General features: G+C 46.4%; 1 protein-coding gene across 1 annotated transcript; it reads left to right on the top strand.

Moving 5' to 3' along the window:
• Nucleotides 1–7,313: 7,313 nt before the first annotated feature.
• On the top strand, nucleotides 7,314–12,793 carry LOC128781651 (uncharacterized). The gene is made up of 5 exons (XM_053931384.1): nucleotides 7,314–7,347; nucleotides 7,611–8,122; nucleotides 8,929–9,073; nucleotides 9,592–10,209; nucleotides 12,182–12,793. Exons 1-5 carry the CDS (start codon nucleotides 7,314–7,316, stop codon nucleotides 12,619–12,621), a joined length of 1,749 nt encoding a protein of 582 aa, XP_053787359.1. The 3' UTR covers nucleotides 12,622–12,793.
• The last annotated feature ends 1,741 nt before the right edge of the window (nucleotides 12,794–14,534 follow it).

Raw genomic sequence — 14,534 nt, 5'->3', positions numbered from 1 at the left:
AAGGTAACTAACCATGAAATATGGAGGTAAGCAGCCACTATGGTGGCAAGAGACACATAGTGTTAAAGTAATACCAAAAAAGACATCTAAGGTGATTTTAAGAAAACAAAAACCCTGCTGAGATAAAGAGATCTCTCAGACCTAAACATTCATCACCATGAAAGTAATGAAGGTCCTTTAAAGGATAATTATAGACCCTTTTGAATACTTAAAGCCCTGTTAAGAGTCTGAGAAACATTTAAATGGTTTAGTGGAGTCATTACAAGGCAAAGTATATGGATAGAAGGAAACACACTATCAAGATGATTAGATGCATTAGGGCTAATAACACCTATTTTTTTCATAGAATATGTATCAAAATGATTTACATATTTATCATCAATATGTATTGATAAAGTTTGGCCATGAAGGAAATTGCCACCTAAACCGGTTACTCCAAAGGTAAATTCTGTAGAAGTAGGATGCAAAATTACTATATATTCTTCATAGCCCTGTGTAAAACAGTTCTACATATTTGGTAGACTGAATGGGAATGGTTATAGTCCTTATTTTGCTTAAGAGAGGTCCCAGAGTGTCAGGATTCTCTAATTTGTCTGCTCAGAACAGGCACACAAATTAAGCAAAACAGTTTTTTTTCCAAAACACAGAAGAGCTTCATTATGACTAAATATATATACCATTGGCAAACCTGTGTAAAACTAGCACTAGTTTGTCCAAAACCTATGCTTAGGCATAACCACTTGAAATTTGTGATGTAAATTACATGTGCGCAGTTTCTGTAAATCTATATATGCATCATTTTCCTGCTCAAAAACTGAATGAGAAATAGACATATGTTACAAATTTTAATTTTAGAGCATAATTTTGTACTCTAAATATGTGGTCAAATTCTTTGTTTTGTAAAAGCTCATCTTTGTAAAAGGAAAAAGATAAGTTCAGCCAGCTGGATCTCACCTCTGATCACAGGGTGATACCCTTATCATATTTGTGAACCTACAGAATGACTCTACTGTACTGTAGTTTCATGAAGCTACATTCCCTGAAATTGGTAATAATTAGAATTTGAAGATTGGTGCTGGAATATATATTTATATTACATACAAAAAGGTTGTAGTTTTGTTTTTCAATAGGCAAAATATCTACAAGGATCTCCTTTTTGTCCTGATTTGCTCAGCAGCAATTACCTCTAGCATTAATATAGCAGACAGAAAATTTTCAAGTTAAGTTGCTTGTGAACTAATTAAATAAAATGAAGTGTCTAAAAAAAATTATTCCTCATTTTATCACTTTAAAAATCTATATTGATCCATCCTTTCACATGAGAATGTTCTAAAACTTACACTTTGAACCATAAAAACACAAAAATGTGTTTTACCAATTGTAGAATGCTAGTGGATTTCTACTCTGTTTAATTTCTATTTGTCATTTCATGGAACAAGGTAAATAACATTCAAAAAAAATCAAGTAACGTGCCTGAACTTGTTTTTGAGATTAGGAATTAAACCTCTGAATATATGGATAGTTGCTTGTATGGACACAGATTTGCAGCTGCCCCAACATATTTTTCACAGTGTATAATCAAATTAATAAATAAAGTCATCAAATATTTTTTCTATTTGATAATTACTGTATGTACACTACCCACAGCAATTATGACAGGCTTCCTTATGTGTAAATTTGTTTGAACTGTCTTTACAGCAGAGGTAGAGCTTCTATAAGGAGCACAATAAAGAATGAAGCAGAAATAACCCCTGGAGGGTGCAAACACGTAGCCAGTCTTGGCTGTCTTGGTAGCCTGGGGAGTCACGGGCTAAGCACAGCACACTTGTGCCAGAAGCCTAGATGCAGTTCAGCTTCACAGTAACAGAAGTACAAAGATGTCTTTATATTCCTCTCTCCTCAGCTACAACCAGGGATTTCTTCCACCCTGCTCAATACACTCCAGATCCATAACAAAGGTGAAGGGCAAACTAATTCTGAAACCCCGAATGATATATTTATTTTGAAGATATGCATGCTCAAAGATGCTTTATAGTCACAAACACGAATCAATACTTCACAGATTCACAGCATTTCTGGAAGTTGTACAGGAAGAAAAGCAGAAATGTCTCCTGGTGTGGGTAGCTGTGCATAAGTATATTGAAACTACTGATAAATGTGCAATGCAAGTTATAGCTGGGTGTGAGTTAAACAGCAGCACAGACGTGGTTGCCTTGCAACAGTCACTATCAAAAAGCACATAGCACAGCTGAAACTAACCTAAGAAAAAAGACAGTGTAAAATGAATGATCTTTAATTCATGTATGTATCTTATGAGGATTTTAGGTTGAATTTTTGATTCTTTTTAAAAGACTGGTTTTCCAGATCAGATCTTGATTGAGTAAAGGAGCAGTTTTTTAAAAGGTATTGGTTATTGCAATATGAATTTACATCACAGGAAAAAATCTGTATACAAAAAATAGGACCACTCAGTTCTCTTAAAGTACCTAATTACACCTTCTATTTATGTGTTATATATATTTATACACTTTCTCTAAGAAAAAATGGCTGTCAACCTTCAGTTCTTTCATACAAGATAAATTGTGGGTTATCTGTGCTATGGAGATTCATACCACAAAAATTAAGTGAAAATGCTTTAGAAAACAGCAAGTAAAAAGCCCTATATGTTCTCAGGATTCTCAGAATAGATGTCTAGAAAGTAAGCCACTCTTAAATATTTGAACATTGCATTACAAGCTGGGGATTTTTTAAGGAAAAGTAGCTGTCACATACAAAAATTCAGTGTGGGTGTTTACTCCCCTAACTCCCTGTCAAGGTGAAGATAAGCTGATGTGTATTTCACCTTAATGACTGTATGTAGCTCCTATTAACTCTAACGGCCTAATGCATTTGTCAATAAGAACAAGGCCCTGGAGTCAATTTGCAAAGTTTTCATGAATTTCACTAGTTGGTTCAAGGTAAAATACAAAAATAACACATTTACTTTGCTCAGATAAAAATTAAATAATGCTAGGTGCTACAAGAAAACAGGAAAAACTTAATCTTTCTATATTGTTCCATGTTTTACTAGACCATACTTATATTTAAAAGCAATTCATAGTCTGCTGAAATAAGTAGTCTTCATTTAAATGGGAACAATTAGTCAAATGGAGCTTCAAGCTACAGATGTGCTAAGCTATCTGCTGGTAATTTTATCTAAAGATGCATCAGGATAGAAGACTGGCTTCTGAACTTTATTTTTTGAGTTAGTTAAAATATGTTCCCAGAAGATCATAGCAACGTATATATCTGCAGCTGTGCATAACTCATATTTCTGTTCCAATGTTTTGTGAATGCAAATTCCTACTCTGATTAGTTCAGAAAATGTAAGGGTGTCCTCCATCATCTTCATGAGTATTTCAGACCTTTGTCCCTTGTCTGCAATTATGAAGTTCTTATCCAGTTCCAGTTAAGCAGAGAGGTCCCAGAACACAGGGACGTATAGTTAGTCACTGATTACCCCATATGAGGGCCCATCTAAAGGGCAGGAAGGAGGATCTGGGAAATTATAGGACTGTCAGCCTGGTCTTGTTGCCAGGGAAGGTCACGGAACAGATTGTTCTGAGTGCAATCATGTGCTATATAGAGGACAACCAGGGCATCAGGGCAACTATAATGAGTTTGTGAAAGGAGGTCCAGCCTGAATAACCTCCTTAATATAAAAAGGTGACCTGCTTATTAGATGAGCAAAAGGATATGGGTGTTGTTTGTGTGTGGCTTTTGTTCTTCACTCCAGTCTTGGGTGGCTGGGAAGCGCGGCTAGCATTGCCCTTTTGTGAGACCGGAGCTGCCGTGTGCCCGGGCACTCTAGGGCTGAGCGCTCCGGCGTGGGTAATGCAGCTTTCGCAGCCATACGCTGAGAGGAAGCAAAGGGATGAGAGAAGGCACACCTTGCCTGCGTGGCTGAGAAAGTTTATTTCCTGCGTGGCCGCTGCAGTGGCTGGAGCGGCTGTTCCCAGGTGTGCACATGGACAAAATGGTGATTGAACAAAGGAAGCATCGGGTTAAATGGGGGGCGGGCAGACAGGGGTGGAAATCCCCCTCGCCCAATGGGGACAGACAACAGGGGAGTGACGCAGATCACGGCAACCTATGGGAACATAACAGAGGTGGGTGCAGTGTTCTGGGACAAATAGGATTGCAAACGTGGGGTGATTGATATAGAACTTCCAGGAAGAATCTGGGAGTGGCTACGAGACTGACATGTAAAAGCTCCTATGGTTGACAACTTGGAGCGAACCATTGTGAGGGGAAAATGGGGGTACAGAGAACCGACCTAACTAACATTTATTATAACCCCTAACTGAACCAACCTGGCATACAACATCTGTGGACTTTGGTAAAGCCTTTAACACCATAATAAAACATTTAACACCATAATAGAGTGAGTACACTGTATTCTTCTGGAGAAACAGGTTTTCCGTGGTGTGATGGGTGCACTCTTCGCTGAGTAGAAAACTGGCTGAATGGCCAGGCACAGAAGGTGGTGGTGAATATAGTTAAATCCATTTGGTGGCTGGTGCACAGTGGTGCTCCCTAGGGCTCGGTATTAGAGCCAGTCCTGCTTACTATATTTATCAATTATCTGGATGAGGAGATCAAGTGCACCCTCAGTAAGCTGACAGATGGCACCACGCTGAGTGGGAGCATTGATCTGTTGGACTGTGGGAAGGCTCTGCAGAGAGGGATCTGGTCAGGCTGGATGATGCGCAGAAGCCAATGGTATGAGGTTAACAAGGCCGAGTGCTGGGTTCTACCCTTAGTCACTACAGCCCCAAGCAGTGCTACAGGCTTGGGACAGGCTTTCTGGGCTGAAGAGTTGCAGGGTGGAAAAGGACATGCTGATGGGTAATGGCTGAACACAAGCCAGCATGTGCCCAAGTGGCCAAGAAGGCCAATGGCATCCTGTCCTAGATCAGCAATAGCGTGGTCAGCAGGACCAGGGCAGTGATTTTCCCCCTGTACTGGGCACTGGTGAGGCCACACCATGAACTGAGTGTTGTTTTGGGCCTCAGTAGAGGAAACCCACTGAAGTGCTGGACTGTGTCTGGATGTCCAGAGCAGGGTAATGGAGCTGGTGAAGAGTCTGGAGCACAAGTCCTGTGAGGGGTGGCTGAGGGAGCTGAGGTTGTTTAGCCTGGAGAAAATGAATGTGAGTGTAGACCTTGTCACTCTCTACAACTGCCTGAAAGGAGGCTGTAGAGAGGTGGGCATTAGCTAATTGTCCAAGATAACAAGTGATAGGGCAAGAAACACTCTCAAGTTGTGCCAGGGGAGGGTTAGATTGGATACCTGGAAAGTTTTCTTCACTGAAAGAATGGTTAGGCATTGGAATTGGCTGCCCAGGCAAGTGATGGAATCACCATCCGTGATTCGTTCAAAAAAACATCTGATACTGGCATTTTTAAGTGTCATTTAGTGTGGGAGGGGTCCCCGCCCTCCCTTGGGAGGCGACTTCCATATAGCAAAAAGTTGTCAATCACATGCTGTTTCCTTCCCCAGTTGAGGCTGTCTGTCAAAGCTTAACACACTCCCCAGTTCTAGAAAGTTCTTCTGTTCTGTTAATCCCATTGGACCCTGTTAGAATGCCACTCCTGTCCTGTATCCCGATTGGTTCATTACATGTCACCCCATCCCGTCTCCTCCCCTCTACCCTTTACCCATTGGTTGGTTTGTGCCCTAGCCACTCCTATCCCTCTGCCCTTATATTCTCGGTCCCGCCCTTGTACTGGGCTCCCGGAGTCAGCCTTTCCTTCGAGAGGTTGCTGTTCCTTGCAATAAACCTCTCGGATCCTGCTGCTCGGGAGACGTCTCGTCTTTATTTGGTGGAGCTTTCCGGGTTTCATCTACCCCTCCCTGCGGACCGGTCAGCCGAGGATCACTCCCCGGACTGGCTGGGAACCCAGGGAACCCCCGGAGGACCTAATTTTATACAATTGGCGCCTCGAACACGGCGATCGCTGCCCCGATCTCCGACGAGCGTCTCCTGCCGCGTGAGGATCCGTGACCCTGCGCTGTGGGACTACAAGCGCCGTTCGCCGCCAATCCCAGGAGTAGCTGTTCTTCTGTTTTAAGAAGACTCCTATCTCCTGGATCTGCTGACAAGTCGTGGACATCCGATCCTGCAGCTTCAAGGGAAGCCCCGGATTCCACGACACCAGCAGAGCTCCACTACCCCGCCTCAGCCTTTTCTTTCGCCGCGTCGTAGTTGGGTGAGTGCAGCTGCCCGAGGAGAGCAGCCGACGCAGGCTCTTATCTTTTCCTTTTCTCCTTTGCTCGGGTGGGGATTCTCTTCTGCAGCGAGGAGATGGGTAACCGCCTCTCCCCTGCACGACGAGACTTTTATTGCCAAGTTAAAGCTACCCTTCAGTTGAGGAATGTTTCTTTTAATAAGCGGGTCCTTAAATCTTTTGTTATTTTTATTTTTGATCATTTTCCAGATGCCTCTACTGAGGATGTTCTTTCTATTTCATTCTGGGGAAAAGTTGGGCGTTATATTTATGATTTACAAGTTTCTGGGAATTTTAGGGTCGGGAGATTTTTTCCTATTTATGATATTATTTTTAATTTAGTTAAACAAAAAGGGGAAAGTTCGGGTCCCAGTTTTCCTACCCCTTATTCCGCCCCCCTCGCTCCTAACCCCATTTCCCCTAAGGGTGGATCGGGAGATAGATCCTGCCAAAATAAGGCACAGGGTTGCCACCGTCTCCCTGCTGCCTCCCGTTCCACTCTGTCCTTCTCTTGTGCTGGGACTGGCCACCCCAGCACGAGCCCTATCCATTCCCTCGATCCTCATGCCCCCAACCCCAGTTTTACTCCCAGTTCCAGTTCTGTTTTAATAACACCTCAAAATGGCGGCGGCCTCGTGGCCGATCGCCCTGAGACACAAAATGGCGCCTCCTCCTCCTCAACCCCTCCGGTTCCCGCCACTTTACCATCTCCGCCCCCTTCGTCGGTTGCCGCCCCCGCGTCGGGTCCCGCCCCCCGTCACGCATCGATCTTGGTGACGTCGGGACCCTCCCATCCTGCCTCCCTAGCCACACCCCTGGGCGGGCCCCTGGTAGGTGGGACAGGCCTACCAGAAGGCCACGCCCCAGTGGGTGGGTCAGGCCACGCCCCCTCTCTTGCCACTTCCGGTTCCCACGCTACCGGAACCGGAAGTAGGCCTTGCCGGAAGCAGGCCATCTTGGCCTGCAGGGTCTCTCATAACCAGGACCCACCGGCAAGGGAGAGGCTTCGGGCCCTAGCCTGTCCTGCCTCATCTTCAGAAGAGGATGAGGACAGTGACGACCCCCGGCCAACAACCAAGCCAGGGGAGGGCTGGGCCCGGATAAGGGCCAAGGCCATTAGGGATGGGGACCTAGATCTCGCCAGGGATCTAGGCCCAATCGCGGCACCGGTTAGGCTTAAGAGGGGTAAGGAACCGCGGTGGGAACAGCTGCCATATACGGAGGTGAAGGAATTGAGGAAGGCAGCCAAGGACTATGGGAGAAATTCCCCGTTTTTTAAAAACATATTGGACCTTACTTTTACTGGACATACTTTGGTGCAGCATGACATTTGATATATAGCAAAGGCTCTGCTGTCCCCCACAGAATTTCTTCTGTGGGAAATACATTGGAAAAAGCTATTAAAACCTATTCTAACCAAATACGACCTTAAGGAGGTGCTGGGAGATGGCGCCGAGGGCCTGGAGGCGCTGGCAGGGGAAGGGGAATTTAGTAAACCAGAAGATCAGATCCTCCTTCCCGACAACCTGCTAAATGACATCCGAGAAGCTGGGAAGGAGGCCCTACTAAAAATACCTGATGGAACCACCCCTCTCCAGAACTTCACATCCATCCTCCAGGGCCCTGATGAGACTTTTATTAAGTATATTGACAGGTTAAAGGAGGCTATAGACCGGCAGATTGAGAATGTCGAGGCCCGAGAAGAACTGCTGCGTAAGATGGCCTTGACCAACGCCAACCCGGAGACAAAGAAGATCCTGCGAGCTCTCCCCCAGGATCCGGAGCCAACCATCGCCAAGATGGTCGAGGCGTGCACCAAAGCGGCATCGATGGAGCAGACTGTGGCGTTTGCGGTGAGCAGGGGTGTGGGGGAGGCAATGGTGGACCTCATGAACACGCGCTGCTTCGGCTGCGGCCAGCTGGGCCATATACAAGCCAATTGCCCACACTGGCCACCAGAGAGGTCCTACCCTCATTATAACCCCTCCCCGAGACCACCTTACAGGAATCCTCGTTATCATCGGCCGGGAAACGGGAGGCGGAGCGCGCTGAGGGGCCGCGCTACAACAACAAATGGCCCGTCCCAACGCCCTGCGCTGCCATCGCTCCCAGAGAACCACTGCCCCAACGGCACATTTCTCCGGACATCCGCAGCCAGGAGGACAGGCTCCGGCTCCTCAGACGGACTCAACAACTGAACAGTGCCCGCCGCCAAGTCCTCCGGAGTTCCATCCACATCATGTTTCCGGATGAGGACTTGGTCCGTGTCCCGGTAGGATTCCTGCCGCCACCATACTGCGACCACCCCGTCACAGTGCTGTTCATCGGGGACTCCATCAGCACGCCGGACGACCTCACCATCATCCCGGAGGTCGTCTACTTCGAGCCAGGGGCAGAGCTCAACGTCTCCGTGGTGTGCCATCATCCTCCGTTCTCTCTGCCGAGAGGGTCTCCTTTAGCTCTGTGCTACATCTTACACACGCACTTCAGGGACACTGGTTGCAACATTCTATCGGACTTTCCTACCGATCATATGCACTTCAATGACACTGGCTGCAACATTCTATAAGACTTTCCTACGGATCAAGACCCTTCTGCTTTCTTCATTCAAAACGTTAGCAGACAAAGACCAATTATTAAAACTACTTTTGTCTTTCAGGGGAAAAACATTTCGTTGGACCTGATGGCAGACACCGGTGCGGACGTTACCATCGTCCCTCAGGCAGAGTGGCCGCGCGACTGGGAGTTAGTGTCCCCTTGTGGCACAATCTCCAGCATCGGAGGAGCCGTCAATTCCCGACGCAGTAAGCACCTCGTGTGTGTAGAGGGGCCGGAGGGCCAGATTGCCACAATTCGGCCTTTTGTAGTTGCATCTAACATCAAATTATTAGGCAGGGACGTATTGTCCCAATGGGGTGCCCGTCTCGACATCCCTAGCCCTGCGTGGGATTTTTAGTCTGGGCCACTGCGGAGCGCACCTCCACACCGCTTAATTGGAAAACTGATACACCGGTGTGGGTGGACCAGTGGCCCTTGCCAATCGAAAAACTTAATGCGCTCAACGAACTAGTAGAGGAGCAGGTGTGCCTGGGGCATTTAATACCTTCCACCAGCCCCTGGAACACACCTGTCTTTGTTATTAAAAAGCCCGGCAAAGACAGGTGGCGCCTGCTCCAAGACCTACGCAGGGTTAATGATGTTATTGAAGATATGGGACCTTTGCAACCGGGCCTTCCCTCTCCCTCTATGCTGCCCCGGGATTGGCAGCTCGCAATCCTTGATATCAAGGATTGTTTCTTCAACATCCCGTTATACCCCGGAGATGCTCCCAGGTTCACGTTTTCGGTTCCGTCTATCAACCGAGGTGAGCCGTACAAACGGTATCAATGGACCACTCTGCCCCAGGGAATGAAGAATTCTCCGGTGCTCTGCCAAACCTTTGTGGCACAGGTCCTTTCCCCAATTTGTCGCCTTTTCCCAGAGGCCATCATCCTTCACTATATGGATGATATTTTGATTAGTGCTGCTAGCTCAACATATCTACAAGCAGCCTTAGACAGGACAGTTAAAGCCATCAAAGATGCAGGCTTTCAAATTGCGGAAGACAAGATCCAGCTGTCGTCCCCCTGGAAATACCTGGGCTTCCTGATTACGGGAAGGACCGTCGCGCCCCAGTCTCTTGTCATCAAGGACGACCCACGGACCCTGCGGGATTTGCAGCAGCTTTGCAGTACCATCACCTGGATTCGACCTCTCCTGGGACTCACCACAGAAGAGCTGTCGCCACTTTTCCACCTGCTGAAAGGCGACGGCGACCTGGCATCCCCACGACATCTCACACCGGATGCCCGTGAGGCCTTGGAGAGAGTCGCAGCTGCTATCAAGTCCCGCCAGGCGCATCGGGTCGCGCGGTCCCTCCCAATCCAGTGTGCCATCCTGGGTAAGTCTCCCAACTTACATGCCCTGCTATTCCAGTGGGACGACAGCCAGAGAGACCCACTCCTTATCATCGAGTGGCTGTTCCTCCCCCACCAACCCGCCAAAACAGTAACAACATATCCTGAACTCATGGCTAAACTAATCATTAAGGCCCGCCAGCGCCTCCGGACCCTCGCAGGGTGTGACCCAGCATGCATCTATTTACCATTAAATTTGGATCAATTGGATTTCCTCTTACAAACAAATGAAAATTTGCAGATTTCAGTAGACAGCTATCCTGGTCAAATTCGGATACACTATCCCAAGCACAAATTATTTAAAGACACTTTATATCTGGCCCCAAAAATTTTTAAAAGCAAAATACCATTAAAAAATGCTCTCACAGTGTTCACTGATGGGTCAGGAAGATCCCACAAATCAGTGATCACTTGGAAGGACCCGGACAGTCAGAAGTGGGAATCTGACGTCCAAATAGTTCAGGGATCCCCCCAAATTGCTGAACTTGCAGCGGTTGTGAGAGCCTTCAGAAAATTCCAACAACCTTTCAATTTGGTAACTGATTCGGCATATGTAGCCGGGATAGCAGAGCGGGCCGAACATGCCCTGCTCAAAGAAATTCAAAACAAAACGCTCTATAGCTTGCTCTCAGAACTAATTTGGCTGATCTCCCACAGAGAGCAACCTTATCATATTCTGCATGTTAGGTCACACACCGACCTGCCAGGAGACATCACCGAGGGCAACCGGAGAGCGGACACTCTGGCTATGTTAGTGAACACTGCAAACTCAGCAGCTTTGGCACCCACCCTGCCAGATGTTCATATGCAGGCTAAGATGAGCCACGCCTTTTACCATCAGAATGCTCCAGCTCTATGCTGCCAATTTAAGATCTCTAAGGAGCAGGCGCGAGCCATCTTAGCCACCTGCCCCAACTGCCAGTCCCACGCATTACCATCAGTAGCGACGGGGGTTAACCCCCGGGGACTGGGGGCATTGGACATCTGGCAGACAGACATTACTCATTTTCCTTCCTTTGGGCGGCTCAAATATCTCCACGTGTCGGTGGACACATTCTCGGGGGCAGTGTTCGCCTCCACACATACGGGGGAAAAAACCAAAGACATTATAAAACACCTATATATGGCTTTCTCCACTCTGGGTGTCCCAAAAACTATAAAGACTGATAACGGACCAGGGTTTGTGTCCAAACAGTTCATGGAATTTGTGCAACTATGGGGCATTGACCATGTTACTGGAATTCCACACAACCCTACAGGGCAGTCAATCGTGGAACGGAAACACCAAGAGATTAAGAAATTATTAGAACAACAAAACGATTCGGCCATCACCACGAGCCCTGTAGAGAGGTTGTGCAAGGCCCTGTATGTTCTCAATTTCATGAACTGTTCAGACTGTGAGCCAAACCCCCCGATCCTGCGCCATTTCCATAATAACACCAGGGTGCAGTTGAAGGAGAGGCCTCCTGTGCTCATAAAAGACCCTGAGTCTAAAGTTATCAAAGGTCCATACCCTCTAATAACGTGGGGGAGAGGGTATGGATGTGTTTCAACAGAACAGGGCCCCAGGTGGATCCCCGGAAAATTCATCAAACCATGCCGGGAGGACATCCCTACAGAAAGCCAACCCCCGGAACACTCCCCCGAGACGCCAGCTCCATCAGAAACCGCCGTCGCGTGGAGTCGAAGGAAAAGGAAGAAGACTAGACCAGCCAATACCGCCATCAGGACCTTAATAACGAACCTGCATTTCCCGCCCGCTTGGACTGTTTATCCTCTGACCCCATCCCCTACCATCCCTCACCCTTTTCCGTCCTACCACTTTCCTCAACCCTTCTTCCCTCATACCTGACCTGATTTTGTTTTTCTGTTTTGTTACTATTTCGATTTACACGGGGGAGGATGGGGATTCAAAGGGGTCACTATTCTTATTTCCATTATGTGTCTATTTATTAGACTTTGGTCCACCCAGAATGGCAGTCGCAGCAGCCAGAACACCCTGCAGTGACCAGCTTCCTGCAGCAGCACTTTTCATCATCGTGTGGTTTCACCTGGCAGGAAGCTGGATCGTACCACAGCCCAAAGAGAACGTCTGGGTCACGCTGGCAAAGTCCAGCATCCAGCGGATCCAGGCGTTGGTAAAGGACTTAAAGACTGAAACTGGGGCTGTGGACGCTGTGAACAAGATCTTTTCTCAATGGGGTGTTCCTGGGTGGGCCATTCCAATTGTTAAAGGTTTAGTTTGGGTTTTAATCATAATTTTCTTAATTTCTGTTGCGTTAACCATCTTTAAGAAATTGTTAACCAGAACAATGGGGAATGTTTTTTTAATAAACCAAAAAGGGGGAGTTGTGGGAGGGGTCCCCGCCCTCCCTTGGGAGGCAACTTCAATATAGCAAAAAGTTGTCAATCACATGCTGTTTCCCTCCCCAGTTGAGGCTGTCTGTCAAAGCTTAACACACTCCCCAGTTCTAGAAAGTTCTTCTGTTCTGTTAATCCCATTGGACCCTGTTAGAATGCCACTCCTCTCCTGTATCCCGATTGGTTCATTACATGTCACCCCATCCCGTCTCCTCCCCTCTACCCTTTACCCATTGGTTGGTTTGTGCCCTAGCCACTCCTATCCCTCTGCCCTTATATTCTCGGTCCCGCCCTTGTACTGGGCTCCCGGAGTCAGCCTTTCCTTCGAGAGGTTGCTGTTCCTTGCAATAAACCTCTCGGATCCTGCTGCTCGGGAGACGTCTCGTCTTTATTTGGTGGAGCTTTCCGGGTTACATCTACCCCTCCCTGCGGACCGGTCAGCCGAGGATCACTCCCCGGACTGGCTGGGAACCCAGGGAACCCCCGGAGGACCTAATTTTATACAATTTAGATCAGGGCTGGGTTAATGGTTGGACTTCATGATCTTAGAAGGCTTTTCCAACCATAGTGATTCTATCATTCAAAGTTCCTGAAAAAGGAGGAATTGTCCTGCTCTGTCCTGCACTGATGCAGCCTCATCTTGAGTGCTGTGTAGAGTTTTGGGCACCTCAGTATACAAAGGATATAAAGCTATTAGAATGTCAGAAATGGTGAAGTAGCAGCTGAGGTCACTTGTTGTGTTCAGCCTAGAGGAGACAGAGGACAGACCTCACTGCACTCCACAACATCCTCATGGTGGGGAGAGGAGGGGCAGGCACTGATCTCTTCTCTCTGGTGACAGTGACAGGACCCAAGGTAATGCCCTCAGGTTGTGTCAGGGGATGTTTAGGTTGGATATTAGTATAAAGTTCTTACACCAGAGGGTGTTTGGGCACTGGAACAAGGTCCCCAGGGTAGTGGTCACAGCATCAATCCTGAGAGAGTTAAAAAGTGTTTAGACAAGGCAGTCAAGTACATGGTGTGATTCTTGGGGTTGTCCTGTGCAGGCATGGAACTTGGACATTATGATCCTTGTGGATCAGGAAATTTTATCATTCTATGATTGTATGCACTGGCTATGTCAAACCTCAGTATGTTGTGCTGTAAAGGTTCAATCAGAGCTTATTAAACTACACTGACAGTCTTCACATGTCAACCATTACCTTAAACTTATACAGGTAAAATGGAAATCTTAATCTCTTTCTTCAAGCTCTTTGAAAGCTCTCTTTTCTTTTTTTTTTTTTCCTTTTTCCCTTTTCTTTTTTTTCCCCCTATGGACTATCCCATTGCTTTGTCTGTCATCTTTTACTAATATCTGAATACAATATTTAATGCAGCTCTTTCTCTAGATCTCCACCGCTCTATGTTCTAATATCTTTCTGTAGAAGAATATTACATGAAAATGGCTCCTCATATCTATCTGCATAAATAAATATATTGTGCTAATTCATTTCCCAGAATTTCATTTCTGCGATGACCTTGGTAATTTTGTCTTGCCACACCATGAAAAATTCATCTTAGAGGCTACTTATTAGACTTTTTCTTTTAATTAAGTTTCCTCACGGAGTGGTCACTTTCCATCCCATCATTTGATGTCACATTCCTGAATTGAAACAATACTATAGTTTTGCTTACATTAAACTCTTTGAAAAAAAATTAATATTGTAATGTGTTTTTTGGTTAAAGGAAACAGTGTCTGAACACACACCACTTCAAACCTAGATGAATCTACAAACCCAACTCACATAGACTAAGACCAACAAGGATTTTTATTCGTTGGTAGCACTTATCCCAGCCATCTAGAGTAAAAAAACCCAAACAGAATCAGTCTCTTTAATATTGAACCAACCTGAATATAGTATTTTTAGTATTTTACAGGATACTCACTGATTTCCAAAAAAATTTATTG

The sequence above is a fragment of the Vidua chalybeata genome, chromosome Z (genome assembly GCF_026979565.1).
Source record: "Vidua chalybeata isolate OUT-0048 chromosome Z, bVidCha1 merged haplotype, whole genome shotgun sequence".
Lineage (NCBI taxonomy): Eukaryota > Metazoa > Chordata > Aves > Passeriformes > Viduidae > Vidua > Vidua chalybeata.
This window is presented reverse-complemented; position numbering and strand designations above follow the sequence as displayed.